This window comes from Microcaecilia unicolor, chromosome 4, assembly GCF_901765095.1.
Source record: "Microcaecilia unicolor chromosome 4, aMicUni1.1, whole genome shotgun sequence".
Classification (NCBI taxonomy): domain Eukaryota; kingdom Metazoa; phylum Chordata; class Amphibia; order Gymnophiona; family Siphonopidae; genus Microcaecilia; species Microcaecilia unicolor.
In genome coordinates this window covers 79,684,964-79,711,442 of record NC_044034.1, presented here as the reverse complement: position 1 = coordinate 79,711,442, position 26,479 = coordinate 79,684,964, and the positions used below count along the sequence as shown (strand labels likewise).

Sequence of the window (26,479 nt, the reverse complement as noted above, 5' to 3'; positions counted from 1 at the left end):
AGACCTGATGGAAGGAAGACAACCAGTGGGCATTGGGACTGCTTGCCTGCCTCCTCACTGAGAGAAGAGGCTGGGGGCTCAATCTGAGAACATAAGAATAGCCATACTGAGTCGGATCAATACTCCATCTATTCCAGTATCCTGCTTCCAACAGTGGCCAATCCAGGTCACAAGTACCTGGCAGAAACCCAGTTAGTAACAACATTCCATGCTACCAATCCCGGGGCAAGCAGTGACTTTCCCCATGTCCATTTCAATAACAGATTGTGGACTCTTCCTCCAGGAACTTGTCCAAAGCTTTTTTAAACCCAGATACACTATCCACTGATACCAGGTCCTCTGGCAATGAGTTCCAGAGCTTAACTATTGTTTCAGTGAAAAAATGTTTTCTTCTATTTGTTTATAAAGTATTTTGATCTAATTTCATTGAGTGTCTCCTGGTGTTTGTACTTTTTGAAAGAGTGAACAATCGATTCAATTACCCATTCTACACCACTCAGGATTTTATAGACCTCAATCTTGTCTCCCCCCCCCCCCCCCCCCCCCCAAGCCTTCTCTTTTCCAAGTTGAAGAGCCCTAACCTCTTTAGCCTTTCCTCATATGGGAAGAGTTCCATCCCCTTTTATCATTTTGGTCTCTCTTCTTTGAACATTTTCTATTTCCACTATCTTTTTTGAGATACAGCGACCAAGGTGAGGTCGAACCATGGAACGATACAGAGGCATTATAATATTCTTGGTCTTATTTTGCATCCCTTTCCTAATAATTCCTAGCATCCTGTTTGCTTTTTTTTTTTGGCTCCCGCCACACACTGGGTAGAAAATGTCAGCATATTATCTACAATGACACCTAAATCTTTTTCTTGAGTGCTGACTCCTAAGGTGAACCCTAGCATCAGGTAACTATGATTTGGATTATTCTTCCTAATGTGCATCACTTTGCATTTGTCTACATTAAATTTCATCTGCCATTTGGATGCCCAGTCTTCCAGTTTCTTAAGGTTTTCCTGCAATTTTTCACAATCTGCATGTGTTTTGACAACTTTGAATAGTTTTGTGTCATCTGTAAATTTAAGGGGTTGTTTACTAAAGCTGAGCTCGAGTTATCTGCAGCAGGGCCCATTTTGTTCCTATGGGCTCTGCTGCAGATAACTCAAGCTAAGCTTTAGTAAACAACCCCCTTAATCACCTCACAAGTCGTTCCGTTTTCTAGTTCATTTATCAAAATAATATAGCATTGGTCCCAGTATGGATCCCTGTGGCACTCCACTACTCACCCTCCTCCATTTAACCCTACCCACTGTTTTCTGTCCAATAACCAATTCCTAATCCACAGAAAGACATTGCCTTCTATCCCATGACTTAATTTTTTCAGGAGTCTCTCATGAGGAACTTTGTCAAAAGCTTTTTGAAAATCTAGATAACACTATATCAACTGGCTCACTTTTATCCACAGCTTTATTTATTTACGCCTTCAAAGAAATGCAAATTGATGAGGCAAGACTTCCCATGGCTGAACCCATGCTGACTCTGGCCTAGTAAACCATGTTATTCTATGTGTTCTGTAATTTTATTCTTATAACATTTTCCACTATTTTTCCTGGCATTGAAGTCAGGCATACCAGTCTGTAAATTCCTGGAGCACCCCTGGAACCCTTTTTAAAAATCGGCATTACATTGGACACCCTGCAGTCTTCAAGTAATACAGATTATTTTAACAACAGAATAACAATTTCATGTTTGAGTTCTTTCAGTACCCTGGGATGTATGCCATCCGGTCAAGGTGATTTATCATTCTGTTACTTGTCAATTTGGCTCAGTACATCTTCCAGGTTCACCGAGATTTCTTTCAGTCCCTCCACTTCGTCACCCTTGAAAACCATTTCCGGTATAGGTAGATCTCTTGTATCTTCTTCCTTAAAGACCTAAGTAAAGAATTAATTCAATCTCTCCGCTGTGGCCTTGTCCTCTCTGAGTTCCCCTTTTGCTCCTTCATGATCTAATGGTCCCATGGATTCCCTCACAGGCTTTCTACATCTAATGTACCTGAAAAGGGTGTTACTGTGAGTTTTTCTTCATATATTCTTTTATTCTTCTTTATCAGTGCATTGCATCTAGCTTGACTTCTTATATTGCTTCTTATTTTCTTCATTCAGATCCTTTTTCCATGTTATGATCACTGTTTCCCAGTGGATCCAACACCATTACCTCTCGTATCATGCCCTGCATTCCACTAAGGACTAGATCTAAAATAGCTCCCCTTCTTGTCGGTTCTTGGACCAGCTGCTCCAAGAAGCAGTCATTTATTATATCTAAGAATTTCACCTCCCTAGCGTTCCCTAATGTAGCATTTATCCAGTCAATATTGGGGTAATTGAAATCACCCATTATAATGTTGCCCAATTTGCCAGCTTTTCCAATTTCTGTAAACATTTTCTCATCTGTCTGTTTGTTCTGTCCTGGTGGATGGTAGTACAGCCATACCAGTATACTCTTTCCCTTCACACATGGAATTTCTATCCACAAGGATTCTATGCTGCTATCTGTTTCATGTGGAATATTTGTTTTGTTTGATTCAATTCCCTCTTTAACACATAGCACAACCCCCCTCAAATTTGATCCATTCTATCACTGCGATATAATTTGTATCCTAATAACACAGTGTCCCATTGATTGTTCTCCTTCGACCAGGTCTCTGAGATGCCTATTATATTTACCTCTTCATTTAGTGCTATATGATTCAACTCTCCAATCTTATTTTTCAGGCTTCTAGCATTTGTATATAGACCCTTCAAAATTATGTTTTTTTCCTAACATCTGCAAGCTGCTTTGAAGTTGATGGGGATAATACATCCTTTACTCTGTTCTCCCATTAAACACTCCTGGCTTTCTTTCACCCTTATTGAAACCTCTCTATTGGGATTCACTAAATGTGCTGTTTCAATAGTTTTCTTCGAGAATACTCCACATTCAACCATGCACTCCTGGGCAACTGTCGACTTCCTCCATTTTAGTTTAAAAGCTGCTCTATCTCCTTTTTAAAAGTTAGCTTCAGCAGGCTGAGTCCATTCCGGTTCCATCCTTAGGTGAAGTCCATCCTTTCAGAACAGGCAGCCCTTCCCCACAGTGGCATAGCCACAGGTGGGCCTGGGTGGACCAGGGCCCACCGACTTAAGGTTCAGGCCCACCCAACAGTAGCATACATTTAGTGGTAGCTGGTGGAGATCTCAAGTTCTATCAGCTGAAGACGTCCCTTTGATGGTAAGCCAAGGTAGAAAGAAGCATTTTCTCACCAGCTGAGATATTTTTTTGGTGGTGATGGTGGTGAAGAACACTTGGTGCCCACCCAATTCTTGCCTAGGCCCACCCAGAATCTGTTGTCTGGCTACGCCCCTGCTTTCCCAGAATATTGTCCAGTTCTTAACAAATCTAAATCCTTCATGATAGCACCATCATCTCAACCACACATTGAGACTGCAGTGCTCTGCCTGCCTCTTGGGTCCTGCGTGTGGAACGAGGAGCATTTCCGAAAATGCTACCCTGGAGGATCTGGATTTCTGCTTTCTACCTGAGAACCTAAATTAGGCTTCCAGAACCTCCCTTCCTACATTTTCCTATGTCATTGGTACCCACGTGTACCAAGACAACAGGCTCCTCCCCATCACTATCTGAAATTTTATTTAGGTAATGCACGAGGTCCGCCATCTTTGCACCAGGCAATCCTCACGCCCACCAGCCATCTATATGCTAATGATCGAATCACCAACTACAACAGCTGTCGTAACCCTTCCCTCCTGGGCAGAAGCTCCAGGAGACACATCCTCAGTGTGAAAGGATAATGCATCCCCAGGTGGGCAGGTCCTGGCTACAGGATTACTTCCTACTTCACCAGGGTGATGCTCTTCTAGGAGACCTCCCTCCTCCAAGGCAGCACAGGAGTTGCCAGACTGAAAGTGGGACTTCTCTACAGCGTCCCTGTAGGCCTCCTCTATGTACCTCTCTGTCTCCCTCAGCTCCTCCAAGTCTGCTACTATAGCCTCAAGAGAACAGACTCATTTTCTTTGCATCGAGCACACACATATAACCTCTCACTGACTGGGTGATAGTCATACATTTGGTACTCAATGCAAAAGACTGGATAGCACTCCACTTGCTGCTGGACTGCTTTCTGTATCTTAGTATTATTGTGTTGCTTAAACTTCTTAAGATACTAGGGATATTAGATTACTATAAAGAACCTGGCTGTGCCACATGAACTTTATCTTACCACAATATCACTTTGTATTTGTTTACACCGGAGCCACATTGAGCCTACAAATAGGTGGGAAAATGTGGGATACAAATGTAATAAATAAAATAAATAAACGTTAAGATTATATGGTATGTATGGTATATTGTGTGATTTATTTAGTGTGTGCTTCTCAGGAAGAAATTAAATGGATTTCCACTTTTCTGTAGCTCTCCTGCCATTGCTACTTGCCATGCCTGGACTATGCTGGTTACTTGAAAATTAACTCATTCTGTGTTTTTAGGCAGTTGAACAAAATATGCAAGAATGCAATAAGCCCATTTTTCGTAGATTGTCTAGGTCTGGAAAGGGAAGTTCCAAGTCAGAATGTTTAAAAATGTATTCTTTATTTTATAAAATGTTTGCTGAATCTGGGGCCTTTTGTAAGATACACATAAGGGTACTGTAAAAATATGTGTATTTGATGGCATGTACAGTTGAAACAGCCATTAAAAAAAAAATAAAAACAAATAAAGAAAACATTCAAATAAAGAGCAGCATCATTCAGGGCTTTGTTTTTGGAAATTGGGGCACTTACACGTATAAGTGCCATAGTTTCTAAAACTGCATGTACAAAATGATCCAACTGAGCACCAAAACTTAAATTTCTGTCATTTTGAAGTGGTATTCAACACCTGAGGGGTAACTGTAATTTCCCCCTTAAGCTCATTTATTATCGCCGGCTGAATTAGACCCAGATATTCAATGCCCAACCACGTCCAGTCACTGGCACTGAATATCTGAGTATGACTGGACACGTGCTGGCCGCTGGGACTGAATATTGGCCAGGACCCATATAAGGGGATTATTAAGACCCACCCACCTAAAAGCTGACCCTGTCTCCTGAGAAGACCTGGCCATCAAACAGGCTGTCCCTCTCCTGACACCCCCCCAAACAAAGAATAGCCCCAGTTCCTGAAATCGTCTCCCTTTCCCTGTTACAAGAAATGATTTATCTTGGGGGAAAGAGCTCTAGAGCACTCGCTACTGTTTATAATTTAAGAGCAGGTGCTGTATTTATAAGTTTTAGGATATTAATTTCTCCACCAATCACCAAAGGTGATAATTGCAATAAATTAAATAAATTAAGTATATATAAAAGATACCATATACTCAGAACACAAAGAGACCATATTTTTAGCTTCAAAAAGTTTGATTTAATATACAATTGCACACGAGAGGTAGGTTTTAAAAGGATCTTAGAACAGAGAATTTGTGCATAAAATAGAACAAAGTAGCAGGTAGGTTAACTTACAAGTCCTTGTTACAAGCATGCTGTGGTGGTCCAGCTGATTGATGAGCACATGTTTCAGGAGCAAGGCATCAGGAGACCCCAAAGAGAGCAGCAGGTCCCAAGAGGAGGCAGGTTCCAAGAGAGCGAGCTGGGCTGTTTCCAGGCCTTTTATAATGTTAGCAGAGAATCATGGTGTGTGCATGTCCTGGATATTTTGCAAGGCATTATGGTTAATGTAGTCTGTTCACATGACCACATTATAAGTCCTCCTTTCTGCAGATGTCTGAAAGCTGATGGGAGGGGCAGGTATACCTTTGACAAGCAAATGTCCTGTTTCTTTGTCTTCAATGGCTTCTCCAGACTTTCTGTCTCTTGGGTCTTTGGTTTTCAGAGATGTCCTGATGAGCGTCCAGGTACCCACCTTAGTCAAGCTTTTGTTCAGTCTTTTTAGGTGGGAGGGCAGAGAGAGTTATATATCTCTCTTTTGTCTTTGTTAAGTGTTTGTAATTGACTGTCCCTGCTATCAGAAGTTCCCAGAAAAAGGGATGGAGAGAGAGGGGCTTGAAATGAAACTATTTTCTCTGCTGCAGTGTCAAATATATATATTTAAAAGCTGCACAAATATATTGGTGTATATATCTGTATCTGATCCAACACAATATCATGCTACACATTTAATTCTGATGATTGGCTTATACCATAACATCCCCACCCCTCCACCCCGACCTACCTTGTCAGTCCTTGGTGATGTACTGTAGTAGAGGCAGGAATGATCGCCACTCACTTCAGCCCATTGCATCTCCATGTTCAAAATGACTGTTGTGACCACTAGAGGTCACAGCAGCCATTTTGAACCCAGAACTGTCCTGGGCAGGAGCAGGTGGGTGTCACTCTTGCCCTTTCTATACTTCTAGGGTTACCATATGGCCTCTTTTAATACATCTTCAGATATGTCCTACAGGATTTTTAATTTTTTGGGAAATGTCCTCTTTTTCTTTTATGTGCCTATGACCAACACACCTACCCACATAATGAGAGAAACAATCTCTGGCTTATTAGTCAGTCTGGACACATGGGGGTGCTAAAGAGAGAAAAAGGCATTGCTGATCTCCTCTGTGTTCCCCTGCTGGTTGAATCTGTCAAATGAATTTTGTTTGTGCAACATGATTTTATGCATATGTCATGCAAAGACTTTCACACGTATCTCAGAAGCCAGCCAAAGAGATATGCGCTCTTATAAGTACGCTTAGGCTCAGACTCAGTCGAACTCAAATCCAGAAGTTCTTGAAAAGTAGAATGTCTACTTCTGTAATGTAAGTAATTCACTGTTTGATGTTTGTTCATTAACTACAATTAAATATTTTTTTAGCAAAGGTAGCAACCATTTTTATTTTTTCTGTCCTCTTTTTTGTTTCTGCAAATATGGTAACCCTATATACTTCAGCACCAGTGACTGTCAAAGTATGCCTGAAGGGCTTACAAGGAGTGGGGGGTGAGGTGGGGGTCCTCGGGAAGCGGGACCATCCTTTTTTGGTGATCAGGTCTTGTTGGGAAGGGGTTAAGGAGTGGAACATTCTTTTGGGGGGGCCAGTTCTTCTCAGGAGGGGTGTTGAAAAGGGGACATTCTTTTCTGGGGCTAGTTCTTTTCAGGAGTTGGGAAGGTGGTCATCCTTTTCGGGGGAGAGGGGTCTGGGTGGGAGATGTGCTCTTGGGGAGGGGGCTTGGGTGGGAGGTAGACACAGGTTCATAGGGAAGGAGGTGGGAACGTTTGATTAGCATGGTCACTACTCTTTAGTTATGTGGGTGCCAGCCGATATTCAGTGTCAGCACCCACATAGCTAAATGCCTCAAGTAATAACTTTTTGTGCAGTCCTTTGAGGACGTTTAGCATTGAATATCACCTATACCCTCATAACTTCTGGCTGCTCTCTGATTCGGATCATGGGCTACCCCTCTCCTATCACATTGAATATTGACCCCTGGATTTTTAGGATGCTGTGCAGATTTTAAATTAACCTCCCAAATCAGCCCTTCCGGAAATGATACCATTTCTGATGATATGTTTTCTCTGTTTACTAACTGAACTGTCAGCAATGATGTTTTATACCAGTGATTCCCAAACCTTTTTGGTTTTTTGGTTCATGGCACCCTTAGTGTCTGAGCAATTTTTTGCGCCCCCTTCCCCCGGCCACACAGGTCTCCACTCACAAACCGCCACTCCCCCCCTCCCGCCATACATCTTGCCCAATATTTCTCCCTCTCTGCCCCATGCACCATTTCTCCCTTCACCGCTACGTCCAACATTTCTCCCCCTCCCCTCAACTGTTTTTTGTATCTCTCCCACTTACCACCAGACCTTAGCTGGAGAGAGGAAGATGAAGAAGAGCCCAGAGCTGAGCATAGGAGGGAGGGCAACATGATGTCCCGCGGGTGCCCAGGACCCCCAATTCCAGGCATGGGCAGCTCAGGGGCTGTCCCACTTGGGTCAGCTGGTAGAGGATGGGCATCACACAACTTTTACAGGATTCTCGTGTTCTCTGCATGTAAAGAATCTCTCTTTGTCAAAGCTGACTTTCACTGAGATTCAGTTTTCTGATGAGGAGAGCTCTGCTGGCTTACCATTAGCTCCAACTCTTCTCCATGAAATAAGGTCCCCACCTGAGGCTGTGCAGATTCTATAAAACATCACCAAGCTTTTCAATATCCTGCCTACTGCTTTGGAATTACATAGTAACATAACATAGTAAATGATGACAGATAAAGACCTTATGGTCCATCCAGTCTGCCCAACAAGATAAACTCATTTTACATGGTATGTGATACTTTATACGTATACCCGAGTTTGATTTGTCCTTGCCTTTCTCAGGGCACAGACCGTAGAAGTCTGCCCAGTACTGTTCTTGTACTAAGTTCTGAAGCTAACATAGAAACCCCTTAAAATTTACACTCCAGCCCATCCCTGTCTATTCAGTCACAATCAGGGCGTAGACCGTAGAAGTCTGCCCAGCTCTCGTTTTGTTTCCAATTACCGGCGTCGCCACCCAATCTCTGCTAAGATTCCACGGAACCATTCCTTCTAAACAGGATTCCTTTGTGTTTATCCCATGTATTTAGGGTTGCCAACTGGCTGCATGTATGAATTTGTAGTCTTGCAAACTACAATCCCAGCATGCGCACTGTATTAAACTTTCAGTGCCTGCAGCACAAAATGAGAAAGACTCCTTAAGATCCAGATAGTGGATCTGGACATTAAACAGGTTAAACTTGTTAAGATCGCATCACTAATGCAGAATTCACATTAATCTTATCTAATTTTAATGTGCTTCATCCAGTGGGGATGACTGCACTGATTTTTAAATTAGAAACAAGAAGCAATTCCAAGGGTTGTACTATTATCTGTTATTAAGATGAATGGGTCTCACACTGCTAGTGTTTCCCCCCCCCCCTTCCTGCATGAGCTTTTTCACTGTTTGAATTCTGCAGCATAAAAGCGACTGCGATTCCCATACCACTCCTGCTTTAACAGATCCAAGGCAGCGGTTCACACACGCTGCCTGCCGCTTCCTACCCCCCCCCCCCCTTGGGTTAGCGGAAGACAGCATGTGTGAATCACTGCCTCGGATCTGTTAAAGCAGGAATGTCGTTCGATAAAGCAGGCAGTCACTAAAAAAAGTAAAATGTACCCTTTTCAGCTCCAAACTCCGGCAGTGGCAGGGCCAGAGATAAAATGCGATTTGTGTGTGGTGTGTGGCACATGCCCTTAAGGATGAACTCCCATCTTGCCCCGCGGCACCCCTGCGACTATGCCGCGGTACCCAGTTTGGGAAACACTGTTTTATGCATTGATTACAATGAAAAATGTACCCTTCCTTTTCAACCTTGTTTTCCAGTAGTAGGATCTGTGTGCTGGAGAGTTGCTATAGAGCAACAGTCTCAGTCTCTGGTCCTCTGGCTCACAAACGATTTGGGTTTTCAGGATATTATGCCAACCAGTACCTGTTGTACACCACCTTGGGTGAATATCTTCATAAAGGCGAATAATACATCTGCCTTCATTTTTCTCTGTTTCTAAGTAACTAAATTAAATATTCCTAATGATAGAGGTTTGCATACAATGAAGGCATGCAAATCTGTCTCATTCATATTCTTTATGTATATCCTGAGCACCCAACTTGTTTGCAGTTATTGTGGACCAGAGTTTGAGAACCCTGGCACTGAGGAAACTGTAGAACTGAATCTAGCAAGCAGCTGCATTAAAGTGTCAGACCCCAGGCTAATTAAAGGGCCTCCAGTGTTTCTAAATTGTGAAACCATGCAGATGTAATAAACATCCTTGCCTTGAGGGCTCCTCTTCTCTGTTTATCCATTTTATCTTGTACTGATTCTGCCTTTAGTAGGCTGGGAAGAGAAGTGAAAGTGGTGATGGCATCACTCAGCTGTGTCAGCTTTAAGATTCTTTTGTTACCTCTTTTATGGTATTGAACTGATCTAATTCAGATAGTGAGAAAAAAAGAGTTAAGACATGAGGACAGCAGCCTGACGTTTTATTGTATCATTTCATTATATAAGAACTGTGTGGATCGCAATTCTGACTTTGAAGCACGGAAGTGAGAAGTAATTTCTAGAAATTATCTCCAGGTACAAATACATGTAACCAATTTGGAAGTTCATTTTTTTTAACAGAGTAACGCTAGGACATTAAATTCCTGTGGGGCTCAGCGATGTAGCCAGAAGGCAATGGTTAGGTGGGTCAATGGGTGGCTAGGTGGGTACGCATTCCTCTCTCTTTTCTCCTGCAATGTTGTCTCTAATTTTTGCTGGACCATGTCTGCATGAAAAACATTTTGTGTGCAAGATTTCAGCCTCAACTTGATGTGTGCAAGATAACCTATGTTGACAATATAGAAATCCAGCAAAGAAGATTTTGTGCTCACAGTCACTAGGCATGTACTCTCCCTTTCTGACCAATTCTATAATGGCATCTTGGCACTAAGACTCCATTATATAGAATACCGGGAGTTCTATTTTTGGTTTCAGTTTACTGTTTTCAAGTTTATCTCATTTATTGTATTTGTTTATACTTGGTTAGTACATGGGTATTGCCATACTGGGAAAGACCAGGGGTCCATGGAGCCCGGCATCCTGTTTCCGGCGGTGGCCAGTCCAGGTCGCAAGTGCCTGGCGGGAGCCCAGGAGGGTACTAGACATTTTATATGGTTTATCCTATCTGCACCCTTCTCCTCCACCGCTAACTCCAGACTCCGTTCCTTTGCTGCACCATATGCCTGGAATAGACTTCCTGAGCCGGTATGTCAAGCTCCATCTCTGGCCGTCTTCAAATCTAAGCTAAAAGCCCACCTTTTTGATGCTGCTTTTAACTCCTAACCCTTATTCACTTGTTCAGAACCCTTATTTTACCATCCTCACCTTAATATTCCCTTATCTCTTATTTGTCATGTTTGTCCTAATTAGATTGTAAGCTCTGTCGAGCAGGGACTGTCTCTTCATGTTCAAGTGTACAGCGCTGCATACGTCTAGTAGCGCTATAGAAATGATAAGTAGTAGTAGTAGAAGCATTGATGCAGCTACATGTAGGCGTAAATCCTTGTGCCAGGCCTGTGGCTGATATAAGTTGGCATGCCCAAGTGTGCCATATAGTACATGTAACTTAAGTATTCTATAAATTACACACATAAGTTGACACACCCATGTCCCACCCATGCTGTGCCCACATGTACACCCCCCCCTCGCACTTACACCCTTATTGAATAGTGTGTAGTGCAGGGTGTGTAACCTGTGCTAATTAGTTCAGTTATAGAATTGCCTTTCACATGATTTACCTAAATTAAACAAAGTGTAAATCTGTGTGGGAACTGGGGGTGGAGCTTTGACCTCCCTCCCAATAAAAAGGCATTCTGTTGCTCCTGTGTAATATATATGCACAGCACACATATAACTACTGTATGATGTCTTGTTGGTGTACATACTTTTATGTGCATATTCAGCAATGTAATTTTCTACCAGCCCTTTCCAACATGTAAGCATGGTTTACACATGGAAAATGGTGTATAAAATTATCACCAAATTAAACACATCCCCCAGAACATCTACTCATTACCTGTATAAAAGTATGTATGGTATGGATCCCTGCATATGCTTTTACACAGGTAAGAGCCAAGCAAACAACCACTTTATCTGCGTATTTAGGTGTCTGCCTTTTGAAAATTTGTATCCTTTTCCCGATTTTACTTGCTAGTTTTGCTTGACTAAGATGGTTTGTTCCATTAAGCTTGACTGAGCAAATTCATATAGAACTAGATTCTATATATCATATCTAAAAATTCAGCACCAAAATGAAATTTGCCTAAGCACATTCTATAAAGTATGCCTTAATTTAGACGTGCTTTATTTAATAAACCTAAATTTCTGTGTGGTTTATAGAATACGCTGAGCACTATTCCGCATGACTAAATTTAGTCGTGGGCAGTTATGCCAAGTAAAACCTGGTGTAAGTGCTGATGCCTAAATTAGGCGCAGACTGGGTATATTCTATAATAATGCGTATAGATTCTAGAAACACCCATGACCCGCCCATTCCACACTCTTGGTCACTCCTCTTTTCAACTATGCGACTTAGAATTTACGTGCAGCAAGTTATAGAATACACTTAGACAATTCTGCTTGTAAATTCTAATTAATGCCTATTAGTGTCAATTGCTTGTTAATTGGCAATTATCAGCACTGATTGGCTTGTTAATTAAGTTATGTGCATTGTTATGAAAAATGCTTTAATTTCTGCGCGGAAATCTCTGCGCGATATATACAATGTGGGGGTAGCTTGTGAAAGAACAAGAATCAATCAAAACTCTCAGTATAAACTCAGAAGATTAATTCTGTTTTTGTATGCATCCTGATGTAGATGAGTTAAAAACTAGATCATTAGCACTGAGTTGTATGACATGATGTACTTTCACAGTTGTTAATATTTCGGACTAGTGAGAAAAATAGTCTCTCATCCCAAATAATCCCACCTTGCTGATAAGATATAATGTTACCTTTGAAACAGGTTTTCTGTTGACTGTGAGCAGTTTGCTGTGTCTATAAAATTTAATGGCACTGTGAACCAGACTCCCTGGTCCTGAATAATTTTGTCACTTTGCTCAGATATATGGCCGATTCCCTCAGCCTCTGCAGAGTTGTATTTGATATGCAGTCTGCACTCTCATTAAGACCCTGCTTTTAAGTGGTCATCTGCTATCAGAGAACACCTACATGTCTTGGCTTGACTTTGTTTTCCTGTTCAAGAATCTTAATGAAGCATAGAAGGAAGAATCTACCTATTGGCTTCATAAACATATTGACTCTATATATAAACCTATTATTATAACCAGCAGTCTATTGTCCTGCCAGGTCTCATGCGGATAGCACATTAGGTTTTAACACCTGATGCATTAAGAAAATTATATGCAGGCCTGGGGGAGTTATGGTGGCCATATTAAACTGAATACAGCTATTGTAATGCTCAGTAGTGTGCTGTGACATTCACTTTAGGGAATTCATCGTTATCACCTTACCTACCTACCATACCTCCCTAGCATAATTACCTTTCTTCCCTCTCTCTGTATATTCCCCTGACATAATCACCTTTCCTTCTTTCTTCTTTGCTGTAAACATCGGTATAATCAAATTCCCTTCCTTTTCCAACCATTCCCCTGGCACAGTCATCGTCCCACCTTTGAGGCATTCATCTACTGTACACCGCCCTCTATCCTTGGTTTCTTTTTCATTGCTGCACACTCAGGCTCTTCCTTATAGAGATCCATGCAGCATATGGAGCATCCAAGTTTGTTGCGCAGAACTTGACTTTTCTCAACTCTGCAGCCTCTGTTACTAGCTTAGAACCTGGCACAGCCTGTTTCATCCAAGGCTGCACGTCACTGGGGTTTTTTTCCCCCACTGTTCAAGTCTGAACAGCTGATTCCCACTGCTGTCCTGGGCCAGGCCCTGGCTCCCCTGACAGCTAATTCAATCTCATGGGCCAAAAACGACATTAAGCCCAGCTGATTCCTTGCAGAGAACAGCTCCCTATCCAGCCTTCTCTTACATTCCCTAAGAGATTATTCTAGGGGCAGCAATAGTTGTTAAATATATAAATACATAATGGGCCAATAATTCACATGAACTTCCCAAAAGCCTCCTAGGGCAATCATCTTCAGCCAACAAGGGTCAGAAAGCAGCACTTATCTATCGCTTCTTCTGTTTCCTCTTCTGCCTGCTTTCCTCTGCAGTTGGCATCATACACAGTCCCATCCGCTTCCCAGCCCCTGCCCATAGGTACATTTATCACCCACTGTGAAACCATCAGTCTTTAGTGACAGGGGGAGCCATTTTCCCTCCTGCCAACTCAGCACAAAATTCAAAATAGTGCCAAGCCTACCTTGTGCCATAGTCTGACCTGCACAGGGTATATAAACTAGTTTTCACTTCTTGAATGTCCCCAAGTGTGGGAATTCCTGCCCTACAATGTCCTCGAGGTATAAACTTCATCTCTTCATCACATCTAAGAAAACTCGTGTAGCATAACATCATTTTTTCCAGGACTAGTATTGCTGTTAGAGTCACGCTAGAGAGTGAAGGTATTTAGACTGATGATTAGTAGGCATGCAGAGTAACTAACCATACTTTGCAAAGCTCATTTTAAATTTCCTATCTCCTGTAATGTAAAATAAATACCACTAGAAATGAAAGCTCATCCATCATACTCAGAAACATAGTGGTGGAGTATAAGAAATGCTCAGTCAACTTCAGGCTAGACTGCCCTCTGGTGGGCCATTGATGTATAAAACTGCAGTGGTATGTCCCGAGGAACATGGTTCTGCAGCCCAGCAGCTTAGGAATCACCACTAGTCCATGAGACCCTGTGCTTAAGAGGGCAGATTTAGAGGGGATATACTGCTGCCTCACTTCACATCAATTGGAAATGCAGGTCCTTTGATAAGGGTAGAGCTGGCATGGGTAGCCTGAGGAGACTGGAGCAGCAGAGGCTGCAGAATCAAAATTAGATTGGGGGGAGTGGGGAGAGACTGGGGTGATGGAACTCTTCATGCCTGCCCCTAGTCAGCTTTTATATACTTTAGAGAGACTTAGAACCTCAGAGTAGTGTAAATGACAAAACTAGTTCTATTGAGGCTGATAGTCAAAGGGTTTATACTCCTAATTTTGACAGGATACAAAACTGGCCTCTTTTGAAAATAGACTAGGGATTTATGCTCAAAATTTCACTAAACTCCTAAATTTAGGATCATAAAAAGTGTGTGGCAACAGGGGTTGGATTTAGGGAAAGAAAAGTCAGGAGGTTAGAGCTGATTTTCAGCACAAATCACCTACATTAGACCCGTAAATCTAGACAAATAATTTCTAGGTCTAAATTTAGATAAATTTTCAACAGAAAATGTAGACTGCTGTCTTTAAAAATAGGAGATAAACTTAGGGGCCCTTTTATAAAATTGTTCTAAAATCTGGCTTAGCACGTAATAACATGGGAATTTCCCATTGTTCTAAGCCAGATTTATTGCTCCGGTTGTTAGGGTTCTGTTTTTTTTTAATTTTCTTTTTATGTAGGTCCTGTGCAGCAATTACCATAAAACACTTTAATACGGTAGTAAAAGGGCTTCTTAGGTACCTAACTTAGGAGCTCTGCTTTTTTTTAAATTTTTTTTATATTGGGCCCAAAGTCTCTAGGGTCCTCATACTAAGCCTCAGTAAAAAGTGGCCTGCAGTAGTGTGGGTGCATGTTTTTGACATGCACTGGGCCACTTTTTACTGTGGCTGGGAAAAAGGCTTTTTTCAATGGGGGCAGTAAATGGCCATGCACTAGAATTAAAGGTAGTGTGTGGCTATTTACTGCCTGAGCCCGCCACCCATTGACCTCGTGGTAAGGGCTAACATGCTACTAGTGTGGTACTCATGCAGCAAACGCCAATGTGGCTGTGCTGCCAATTACTTTACTTTACCTTATTTTACCAGGTGCTTATATTCCGCTCACACCTCGAGAGGTTCGGAGCAGAGTAAAGAGAATTCAGCAAGATTGCATTGGGAAGACAAGTTTCATAGCAGATTACAGAGCGGGTTATCAGGTAGATAAGCCAGTCTAATACATAGATGCAGTGAAAAGGACTTCAGATTGATGCTAGACGTATTGAAAAACTCATGTTGGGGAACCAGATTTACTAGGAGTTTGGTAAGACATATTTCTTGAATAGAATGGATTTTAAGACTTTACGGAATTGAGTGTAGCAGTTGAGGTAAAGCATTCCAGAATTTGGCAGCTTGGTAAGAGAATAGGCCTTAGAAGCACCTCCCACGGTAGAAAATAGAAAAATATTTTCTATCACAGGAAACAAAGGGTGCCAACTTCGACATTACCGCTGGGTGAGTGCGCAACCCAGACAGTAGTGTTGATTTGTTGCGTGGTAGCCCTACTGCTGCTTTGTAAAAGGGCCCCTCTATGCTTGGATTTCAGTGTTAGGGTTTAATTTATAATGCATGTAATGTGTTTAGAAAAATGGAGTCAGGTACTATAGTTGACACCAGAATTCTGAGAACACCCCAGTATGCTAAGGGTGTGCTACAGTTTATTAATTTAAAATCAAATTTCAGAAATGAACTGAAAGGGCTTAAATGACAAAAACATGTTCTCACAACAGAATGAAACTGAGAAAGATTCTAGTTACCTAGTAATCAACATTATAGTATGCTGTTGCTCAAAAAATATTACAAAAAAATAAGAAAATGTAAAGTAAGAAACAAAAATAATATTGTAAACAGAGCTAAGGAACAAGGGAACCAACCCAAGGCAAAGAACTGATCTGAAAAACTCATGATTAAATGTATTTATTACAGATTTCCTTAAAATCGCTGAGGGCATATGTTTGGTAGCTTGCATTAGACAAGGACTTCTAGTTTCAGTTCTGCTATTTATTTTATGTTGTACTGAATTTTATTTGTTTTTGACATAGAGGTTGTATGCAAGTGTTCATTTTTGTTACGTTTGTAAATTGCCTTAAGCAGTATTCTAGTAAAAATAAAAAATGGAATAAAGAAATTAATAAAATAAATGAAAGGGACCTTCCAAACACAGAACAACAACATTAACATGAAGAAACATAAGGGTCTTCCTAATGGTTATTATACAAACCATACATCTGCCAGACAACAGCATACTGATGTTCTAAATGAAATCTGTGAGAACTGTGGGGCCCTTTTACCAAGCAGCAGTTAAAAGTGGCCTAGGGTAGTTTGGACGCATGAATTTGGCACATGCTGGTTCATTTTTTTACTGTGGCTGGGGAAAAGGGCTTTTTTTTAAATGGGGCAGTAAATGGCTGTGCACTAAAATGAAAAGTAGCATGCAGCTATTTACTGCCTAAGCACTAAGGGCTTACACGCTACTCGTGCGGTAATCAAGTATCACTCACCAATGTGGCCGCACTGCCGATTACCACCAGGAATGCTCCTGGCAGTAGAAAATAGAAAAAACATTTTCTACCATGGGAAACAGCGCGCCAAGTTTGAAATTACTGCCAGGTGCCTGCACTACCCATGCGTTAGCCCTACCACTGCTTAGTAAAAAGTGCCCCTGTGTGTAGAAATGCCAGTTTGTTTTCTTTCCAGGCATTTTTTAGTTCAGGCTAATTAAAAAGACAAACTTAGGGGCCCATTTACTAAGCCACATCAAAACCTGGGTTTAGTTCATCCTAACATGAGACTTTCCCATATGCTAAGCCCATTTTTACCATGGTGATAAAATAGGTCTTTTTTCCTTTTTTTTTTTAAATTGCAGGTCATGCACTAATGTTGTCATTAGCATTATTAGGAGGCGGTATGTGCTCTCGGATTAACCCTGTGCTAACCAATTAGTGCAAGGTAATGTGAGCACACTAACATTGTGTCCATGCCCATTCCCCCTCCAAAAAATAGATACAAAAAAATAAAAATAACTTACAATTAGCACTTGCAAACAGGAAAACTACCCAAGATGTCCTGCAGTAAGCCTTTTTTTGACATACTAAGGAGTCCTTTTACTAAGCCATGCTAAAAAGTGGCTGGCGCTGCTGTCAACATGTGGGTTTCCTGCGGTAGTGAAATGACCGCATTCAGGTCTTTCTTTTTTTTTTTTTTTTTAACGGCTATGCTCTAATTTCCCCTTTAGTGCGCGGCCACCTATTTAGGAGGTGGTAAGGGCTTCCACACTACTCCTGAGCTAATTGGGTCGCATGCAGTAATGTGCCCACGCTTAGCACAGGCAAACCTACTCTCTACCACCAGACACACCTCCCGCACTGGAAAATAAAATAATATTTTCCATTGTTGGGTTAGCACGGACTAAGCAGAACACTACAGCTGGTCGCCTCAACATGTCCCGTGGTAGTGCTCTTTTACCTCACGGTAGGCCTGCAGTAGGGCTACTGTACCTTAGTAAAAGGACCCCTAAGCCAGCATTAGGCTTAAAACACTTTAATAAAAGGGCCCTTTATTGGACACTATAATGCTGTTTGCAATCATCATCTCAAACATTGTCCAAAAATAATGGTGTATACTGATTAAGCAAATTATTGAAGAACATGTAAATATGGTATGAAAGGGAAAGGCACAGTTTAAAATAAAGGTGCAGGATAAAATTCACAAAAAATGGAAGAACAATATCTACATAAATATTTTGTTTTTATTTTTGAACTTTTGTAAAGGGAAAAATTGTCTTCAAAAACAGTTCTGTTGTCTCGAACAATAAATACAGTTATTCATCAGATTAGTAAACTCTTTGATTTGTAAAGTGATAGGACATGCTTTACATTTTTCACATGTATAATGTCCTCTCAGTTAAATGTTTTCAAAAGGTCCGATCTGTTTCTTGCCATCTTAAGCCTCGGTTTGATACCTCATAAATATGTATATATATTTAAATTATGGGTTCTATATATTTTCTTTTGTCTTTATTTATTGGGATTTATTAACCACCACTATGAAGAGATAAAGTGTACCTGCAGTACACCGCCTTGGGTGTAACGTAACTTACAATTTTGTTAACAGCATAACAATAATAAAATGGCCAAATATAAACATAAATACAATCAATTAGGTAAACTTGGAATCAACAAATTGAAACCATTAGGACTAACATGAAACAGTATCAAAAATACACATTTAACAGCACTGCAGAAGAATCATACAACAGAAACGTGATAAATATCAGTACAATACAAACAAAACCATAATAGACAGCATGGAAGAATATTCAAATAACATAGATCTAATAAGATGTCAGTATAATACCAATAAAACACCTAATAAGCATGTATTAGAACATTCAAATTATATAAATATGATGCTAATGCTGTTTCTAAAATACCATGAAACATCTTACTATGTAGCCAAGGGGCCAAGTGCAGATATATAGATGGGGACAAGGTGGGTACTACAAAATTCAATTGGGATAAATAGATGGGTGGCTAAACTGAAAGTAAATTATATGTACAGTTAAACAAGATATGAGGAACTGGTCTAAGTTATAGGGTTTGCAGCAAACTAGCCCAGAGGTAGAATGAGTGTTTAGTCAGATACCACATGTATTAAAGGTTTGGGAGAAGGGTCAGGCTCTCACTTGCTTTCTGAAGCAGAGATAGTCTTGAGTTAGACGTAGCTCCTCTGTATGTATGTTCCACAGTGTGAGGGCTACTCCTGAGAAGGCTTGCTGGCAAATATCACAACATGCAGTTTCTTTTGATAAGGATACAAATAGTGATGCTCCTTGAGAGGACCTTAGTGGTCTCAGAGGTATGTAGAGTGCTAACTTCATCTTTAAGTACTCTGGCCCATTTTGTCTGAAGACCTGTAATGTACTGGTAGCCAGTACAGTTTTTGTAGAAAGGGTGTGATGTGGTCACGCCGCCTGCAGCCTTTTATCGGTCGTGTCTTAGCCTTCTGAATTAGTTGGAGCTGTTGCAAACTCTTTTTGGTTTGCCCAGTCTACAGGGCATTACAGTAGTCCAGTCATGATGTTATCATGGCATGGACCATTGTGATCAGACTCATCTTTTCAATATATGAAGAGAGCATACATAGTTGCCGCAGCTGATAGAGACAAATTTTTAAAAGTTGGTTGAATTTGCAGGATCAGAGTGAGTAATGAGTCTTTATAAAATAGACATGAAATTACCCCAGCATGTGTGAAAAAAATACAATTTGTAATAAACTCTAATACAGCAGATCGTAATTCAGCTTTTGGGGGACCCTATGGCCAGTCTAATGTTCAGCATATTGATAAGGAATATGCATGATATACTATTTTTGAATTGATTTTGACTGCTTTGATTGTTTTATTATAGAAAGGTGAACTACCAAGAAACAAACATATATTTGCATATACTGTCTGCATTTAATGCAAATATATCTCATGTATATTCATTGTGAATAATCTGAAAATCTGACTGCATGACTGATCCTCAAGGATAGGGTTGAAAACCAGTGAACTCAGCAATTGCATATCAATTAACAAGCAATACAATTTGCTTGATTGTGATCCATGACAATGCAAAAGGAAGCAAATTGGGAGAAATAGGTCTTTATTGTTCGGGGCAGCAGAACACCTTTTTAGTTGGTGGAGCCAAACAAACCAATCTCTGGCCACACTTCAGGCTGTGTAATTGCTGATGCTGTGTTGGGCAAATATTGATTGGGCCTTGGCCACAGTGGCCAACCCCATTATGCTGTCTGTGCTGCCATCATAACATATGTGTTTATGCTTCAGAAAGCTTTGTTATGTCTACAGTGAAAGTAATCGCATTGTATGGTGAGTGGTAACTTAACCTACTGCACTGATCACTGCTACTTACAGAAAGCAACAAATATATGGTTTGAACGGAAGATTTAATTCTGTTTGTGAGCCTGGTAGAATTACAGTGAGAAATTTCATTTGGAGTTCTCTAAATAATTTTCCACTTGGGTGGTGATGCATTGAATGCCACCTTTCTTTCCCCTTGTTTCTTAAGCTTCTGTTAACTTTTGCCACCATTTGAAGATAAAGTCTTTAGGAAAACATTAGAAATGAACAATCTAAACTGGCTTTTCTGCTGCTGTAATGCTAATTTTGCATCTATATTTTTAGCAGTATATACAGAGAACAATTCTGAATTTCTTGCATTGTTTGGGGACTTATGGGCACAGTGTACCCACAAATCTGGAGGTAGATTTTTAAAGCAAAAATCCCTACAATGTTTCCTTTTGAAAATATAAGCTGTCAGGAGAACAGGGATATTTGGGCCATGAAACACGCCACATACTTCTACCCACAATTTGAGGGAAGGGCAGTTTTCAAGTTGCATTTTTATACAGGTAGGCATATATATCTCTATGTATTACTAGTTAAATCATATATAGTTACAATAGAGCACCTGTCTTGTTCCAGATAATAGTCAACCACTAAGGTGGATAAACTGGATCCGCTATGAGAGGAGTAATGCAACAACAGAGGAGTAGCGTGATTAACAGGACTCTTCCAAAAAGCCAGGGAGACGTAGTGTAGAAAGATATTTGTTAATTGTAAATAAAATGGGACGACACAGCACCTTGTTTCGGCAACAATGCCTGCCTTAGGAGTCTGTGTATAATGGTCGCTTGATGGTAAAACCGGAGGGCTATTCATAGAAGAACATACCAAATCAAGTCTTTAGAAAGACTGGTGGTCATAAATGATGCAGTGCAGGAAAGATACCTTTAAATCAACGATTGCTGTCGTAGCAGAACTCAGTTTGGCGTTTACCTACTGTTCACTGATTTAAAGTTATCTCCTGAGGCAGGCATTGTTGCTGAAACATGATGCTCTGTCGAGTCCCATTTTATTTACAATTAAAGAATATTTTTCTACACTACATGTCCTTGGCTTTTTGGAAGAGTCCTGTTGATCACGCTACTCCTCTGTTGTTGCACTATTCCAGCTAATGAAATTTTCTGATAACAGAATTTCAAGTAATGGAGTTCTAGATAACAGAAAATACAAATCCAGCCAGTTTTTCAGATAACAGAAGATCTTCTAATAGTAGAATATGAACCCAAGTAAAATAGTAACATAGTAGATGTCAGCAGCTAAAGACATGAATGGTCCCATCCAGTCTGCCCAGCAATCACACTCACTATCAATTCATGATTATGTAACAATGAATGTGGTATAAAAATACTTGACCCTAGTCTTTCTGTGCCATTTTGAGTACATAGACCGTAGAAATCTACCCAGCCCTGTCCTTACATTCCAACTACTGGTGTTGCCATCAAAGCCCTCTCTAACCCATCCTAATCTGTCTTGCCATATATGGAACACAAACCATAGAAGTCTGCCTGGCACTGGCCTTAGTTCTTCACAGTCAAGTTGCCATCTAAGCACCACTCAACACATCAGCACACATGCCATTTAAATTTTGTTAAGTTGCTCCACTACATAAAACTGTAGCTCTACTGTGCCTAATAATTCTTATAAGATTTACAGTTATCTATATTTGGTGATGAAAAGCACTGCTTGAGTTGTCAGCAACATTCCTGTAGGGTTTTGGACCAGTGCCTACCACAAAAAAGTTATTGGCAAAAGTTACCTATCATAGAATAATCTCTTACACTTAAGGATTGCTTTAAAGGACAAAGTCTACAGATATTTTATTAGTTTTCAGAGTTTTTATACAGAATGTCTTACCTAGTTTGGATGTAAATGTTCATAGCTATCTATCTATATATGTACACACACACAAACGTTTTTTCTGAGATGAATTATGTTGAGACAATATTGAAGCCCACAATGGTCAGTGATTTTTAAAGCGCTGACCTGGATATTCAGACCTAATCTGGGCATTGGCACTGAGTATCCAGGTGTTTTTTGGCCGCTAGAGGTTGTCTGGTTGCCTCCTGATATTCAGCACTGGTACTCGGATAATTATTTGCAAGTTAGGACAGTCAGAAACTATCCATTCACTGACATTGAATATCAGCAGTGCCTGGATAACCTCCAGGTCCCCCATCTACCCCACATTAACTGTATAGTGCTATGGTGGTCTCCTCAGGTTTTCAGTGCTGCTACCTGGTTATGTGCTGCTGAATATCTGGAGATAACTCGGTAGGAGCTTATCCCATGTGATTATCTCTTGCTGATTATGGGCCCCTTAATTTTCAATAGAACTGAAAAATAAACGCTTTCATGTAACTGTTTTCACTGCTTTTGGTTTTGAATATCCAGTATCTGGTAAGTTATGTTACATGTACCACAGGGTAAGGGTGAAGTTACCACACAGAAAAAAAAATTCCCTATCCATACCAGCTGCTTGTTATTCCAAACAGGCCTTTATTGAGAAGACATGATGCATAATAGTCAGTTGAAAAAAGACACATTTCCTGCAGGTTACATCCATAACAGAAATTTAGATAAAGCTCATCCCAAACTAGAAGTATCCTCTTACTCAAAAGTCCCTATCAGACCAGTCCCAGGGTCTCCTCAGATGTTTGGGGGTACCTGGCTCCTTTTCTTTAATAGAAAATATGAAACAATTCACTCTACTGAGCATGACTGCTGTGTTTGGGCAGCCTTTGCTGGTGCAGAATCAGGACTGAAGGATTCAGTCTTAAAGGATATTTCTCTTTCAATCATCTCCCAGACAGGAAGAACAGAGTAGTCCAGGCAGTCATGCTGGAAAGGTGAAGGAAGGTTAAAAAAAAAAAAAGAAATGGACAATAAAATCCTCATTCCTCACAGAAATAATAAAGGGCGATATTTTTTTTAATGGTTTGAAAGAAAAATGTTAGAAAGGGTTATAAATTAACTCTGCTTCTGCTTGTCATTTGTTAATTCTTTGTGTATGTACTCTTGTTAACCCTGTCTATTTCTATATTACAGTGATCCACCATCTTTCAATGAAGGAGCGTCGCATTCGAGCAATAAAAGAAATGGCACGCATTTTGAGAGTAGGAGGCCAGATAATGATCTATGTATGGGCCATGGAGCAAAAACGAAGAAAATTTGAAAAGCAAGACATTTTTGTCCCCTGGAGTCCTGCACCACCTCCTTTAATCTTGAGCAATAATTCTGCTCATGCAGTGAAAGAATCAATGAAACACAGGCACAGAAAGCAGACTTTAAATAATCAGCATTTAAGAAACACAGCTAGTACCTTAGAAATGCACAAGAAAGGAAGACGTACGTATTTCCTGGGGGACAAAGAAACATTAGACGACTCATTTGAAAAATCCCTGAGATTGAATTTTTTTTCAAGATCACTTGATTCAGTATTAGACCGCAGTAGTGGTGGCAATCAGCAGTCCCAGCATGAGCTAGGCATATTTCACAAGTACAGTATTCAGCTGAATGAATTAAGTACAGAACAGCTTTTTGAACAAAATAAACCAGAAAATTTTATGCGACATATCTTCACTTTGTTTCCAAGTTACAGCCAGCATCCAGATGATGATGCTGTAAGACCAGATGCAGAATCTAGGTCATTGAGACCATGTTCCTCTACTTTCAGAAGTAGTAATGCAGAATTACGGAGTGACACTGAACATCCACACTGCATGGAAGCAATTCATGAGTGCAGTAAATTGTCTTTACCTGACCTGGTTTCCCACCACAAAGGAGTAGCTGTCAGAAAACAGCCCAAACCCAGTTCTCTCCTTAAACAAACAGATTTCTATGAACACTTGAACAAAACCAGAAAGGACAGATCACTACAGAGTCCTGACAATGAGTATGACTTGTGTGTTCAGAATGGACAGGAAGTAGTGAACCCTCAGGGGGCTTGTCTACGATATTATCATGTTTTTAGAAAAGGGGAACTGGTTGAACTTATAGAGCAGCACATCCCTGAGCTGCATGTTGTACAAGCGTACTTTGACCATGCTAACTGGTGTGTTATTGCAGAAAAAGTTAAAGTTTGGACCATTTAGGCTTCCATATACATTGATGCTGTTCTTAAGAAGTACCAAACCAAAAGCGAGAAGAACTGGTTCCTCACAGGATCACAAGATAGGAAAATGCAGCAGGAATAGGGCTGGAGGGTGAAACTGAAGAGATCAGGTTCTCAATGAGTTAGCTATTGTAAATACAAAATAATAGATCCAAGGAATTGACATGGACTGTGTTTTGGCAATAGTGCCTGCACCAGGAGTCCAAAGTTCTGATAAGATACATGGAGCAGTGAAGCAAATGAAAGGTAACACAAAACTGATTAGAATCACTAAGGAATAGGAACTTGTACTTCAGTCACAGAACTACTTGTGTGGAAAGACATATATCTGGTCCCCAAGAAAAAAAATGATTTCAGATATTCCTAATAGCCTTTGATTTTATAGTCCATTGCAAGATGAAGAATTCTCCACATGTCTCTCTCCTGGATCAATTTCCATTTACATAGATACTTGCTCTTCTATGTAAATGAATTTGCATACCTGAAATTTAGAAGGCTTTCCTTGGGGACCAGATCACAGCTGACGTATACATCTGTCCACAAAAGTAGTTCTGTGACTATAGTGCAAATTCCCGTTCTTTATGGATGGTGAGTCCCTTCTTTCTATCACTGTTGGCCTAAACTACAGCACAAGTGATTTTAATCGGTTTCAGGTTACCCATCATTTGCTTCGTTATTCGATGTATCATATCAGAACTTTGGACTCCTGATGCGGGCACTATTGCTGAAACATGGTCCATGTTGACTCCTTGGAACTGTTAGTTTGGATGTACAATAAAGCTATCTCATCGAGAACCTGGTCTATCGTTTTGGGTTGTCCCTGCTGCATTTCCGTTCTTAAGAGTTACTTCAGGTGTGACATTTTATATGATTTCTTTGATGTCATTAACTCACGTTTTCTAGAAATATACTTTTTATTTGTATCTGTGTATTTAGTTGTTTTAAGTGTGTTTTTGGCTTTTTAAATTATGATTAATAAGAGATTTGCCAGTATTGATGTTTGAAAAATGTATTGTAGAGAATCTTGCTCTGCTGGGTTTTATACGGGTATACAATCTGTTTTATGCCATTTTATAAAAACGTATTGCCATCTTACAACAAATTATTGTAGTGCTTTTTAGTTCTACATTGTTTCTGCTTCAAATATTTTGTATCTTCCCGACTCCTGAGATTCCTTATAATTAAATCATAAGGTGCCTTAGAAGTGGAACATGAGCCAGATTAGAATGATGAACAATAATGGATTTATAGGGGTTTTAAACAGCATTACTAATACAATTCATTGATGAGCCTGTATTTGGAGTACTGTGTTCGGTTTTGGAGGCTATGTCTTGCCAAGGACATAAAAAAAAAGACTCAAAGCCATTCAGAGGAAAGTGACCAAAAGTATGAGACTTGAAGACTTGACTATGTTTATATCTTGGAGGAGAGGAGGGACAGAGGAGATACGATATCGCCATTTGTTGGTGGTGGTTGTGGTGGCGAGTTATCAATGTGGGCTACCATTAATATAGGTTATTTTACCACAAACCTATGCTATTTTAGCACAGGTCCCATTGTATGCAATGAGACCTAGCTACTAAAAATTTGGGTTAGCAGTAAAATACCCCATCTTAACAGTAGCTCACATTGATATCTTCCCCTCCCCTCACATTTTTGAAAGATAGTAAGAAACAAAACAACCTTCAAACTTTTTCCAAAGACAGGGAAGCAATAGAATTGGAGAACATAAAATGAAGTTGCTAAGAGGGAAAATTAAAAGCAACATCATTAAAAAATTTTTGAATGGAGAAGGGTGGTGGATGGCTGAAATGCCCTTCCACAGGAAGTGGTGGGGTCAAAAGCAGTGATGGAATTCAATAAGATGTGGGATAAACACAGAGGTTCTCTATATAGCATGCAATTGAAATACAGAGCATTTCCACTCACAGTAAAACTTAATTTAACTTTCACACTTTAAAGA

General features: G+C 40.3%; 1 protein-coding gene across 3 annotated transcripts in view; it reads left to right on the top strand.

Annotated features, from left to right (window-relative positions):
* Positions 1-25,965, top strand: part of LOC115468575 (probable tRNA methyltransferase 9B) — a 134,800-nt gene extending 108,835 nt beyond the window's left edge. For all 3 annotated transcript variants that reach the window (XM_030200378.1, XM_030200377.1, XM_030200376.1), the window contains one exon: positions 23,451-25,965. In XM_030200378.1, the coding sequence (XP_030056238.1) occupies positions 23,451-24,496 (1,046 nt within the window). In that variant the 3' untranslated portion in view covers positions 24,497-25,965. The remainder of the gene's footprint in view (positions 1-23,450) is intronic.
* The last annotated feature ends 514 nt before the right edge of the window (positions 25,966-26,479 follow it).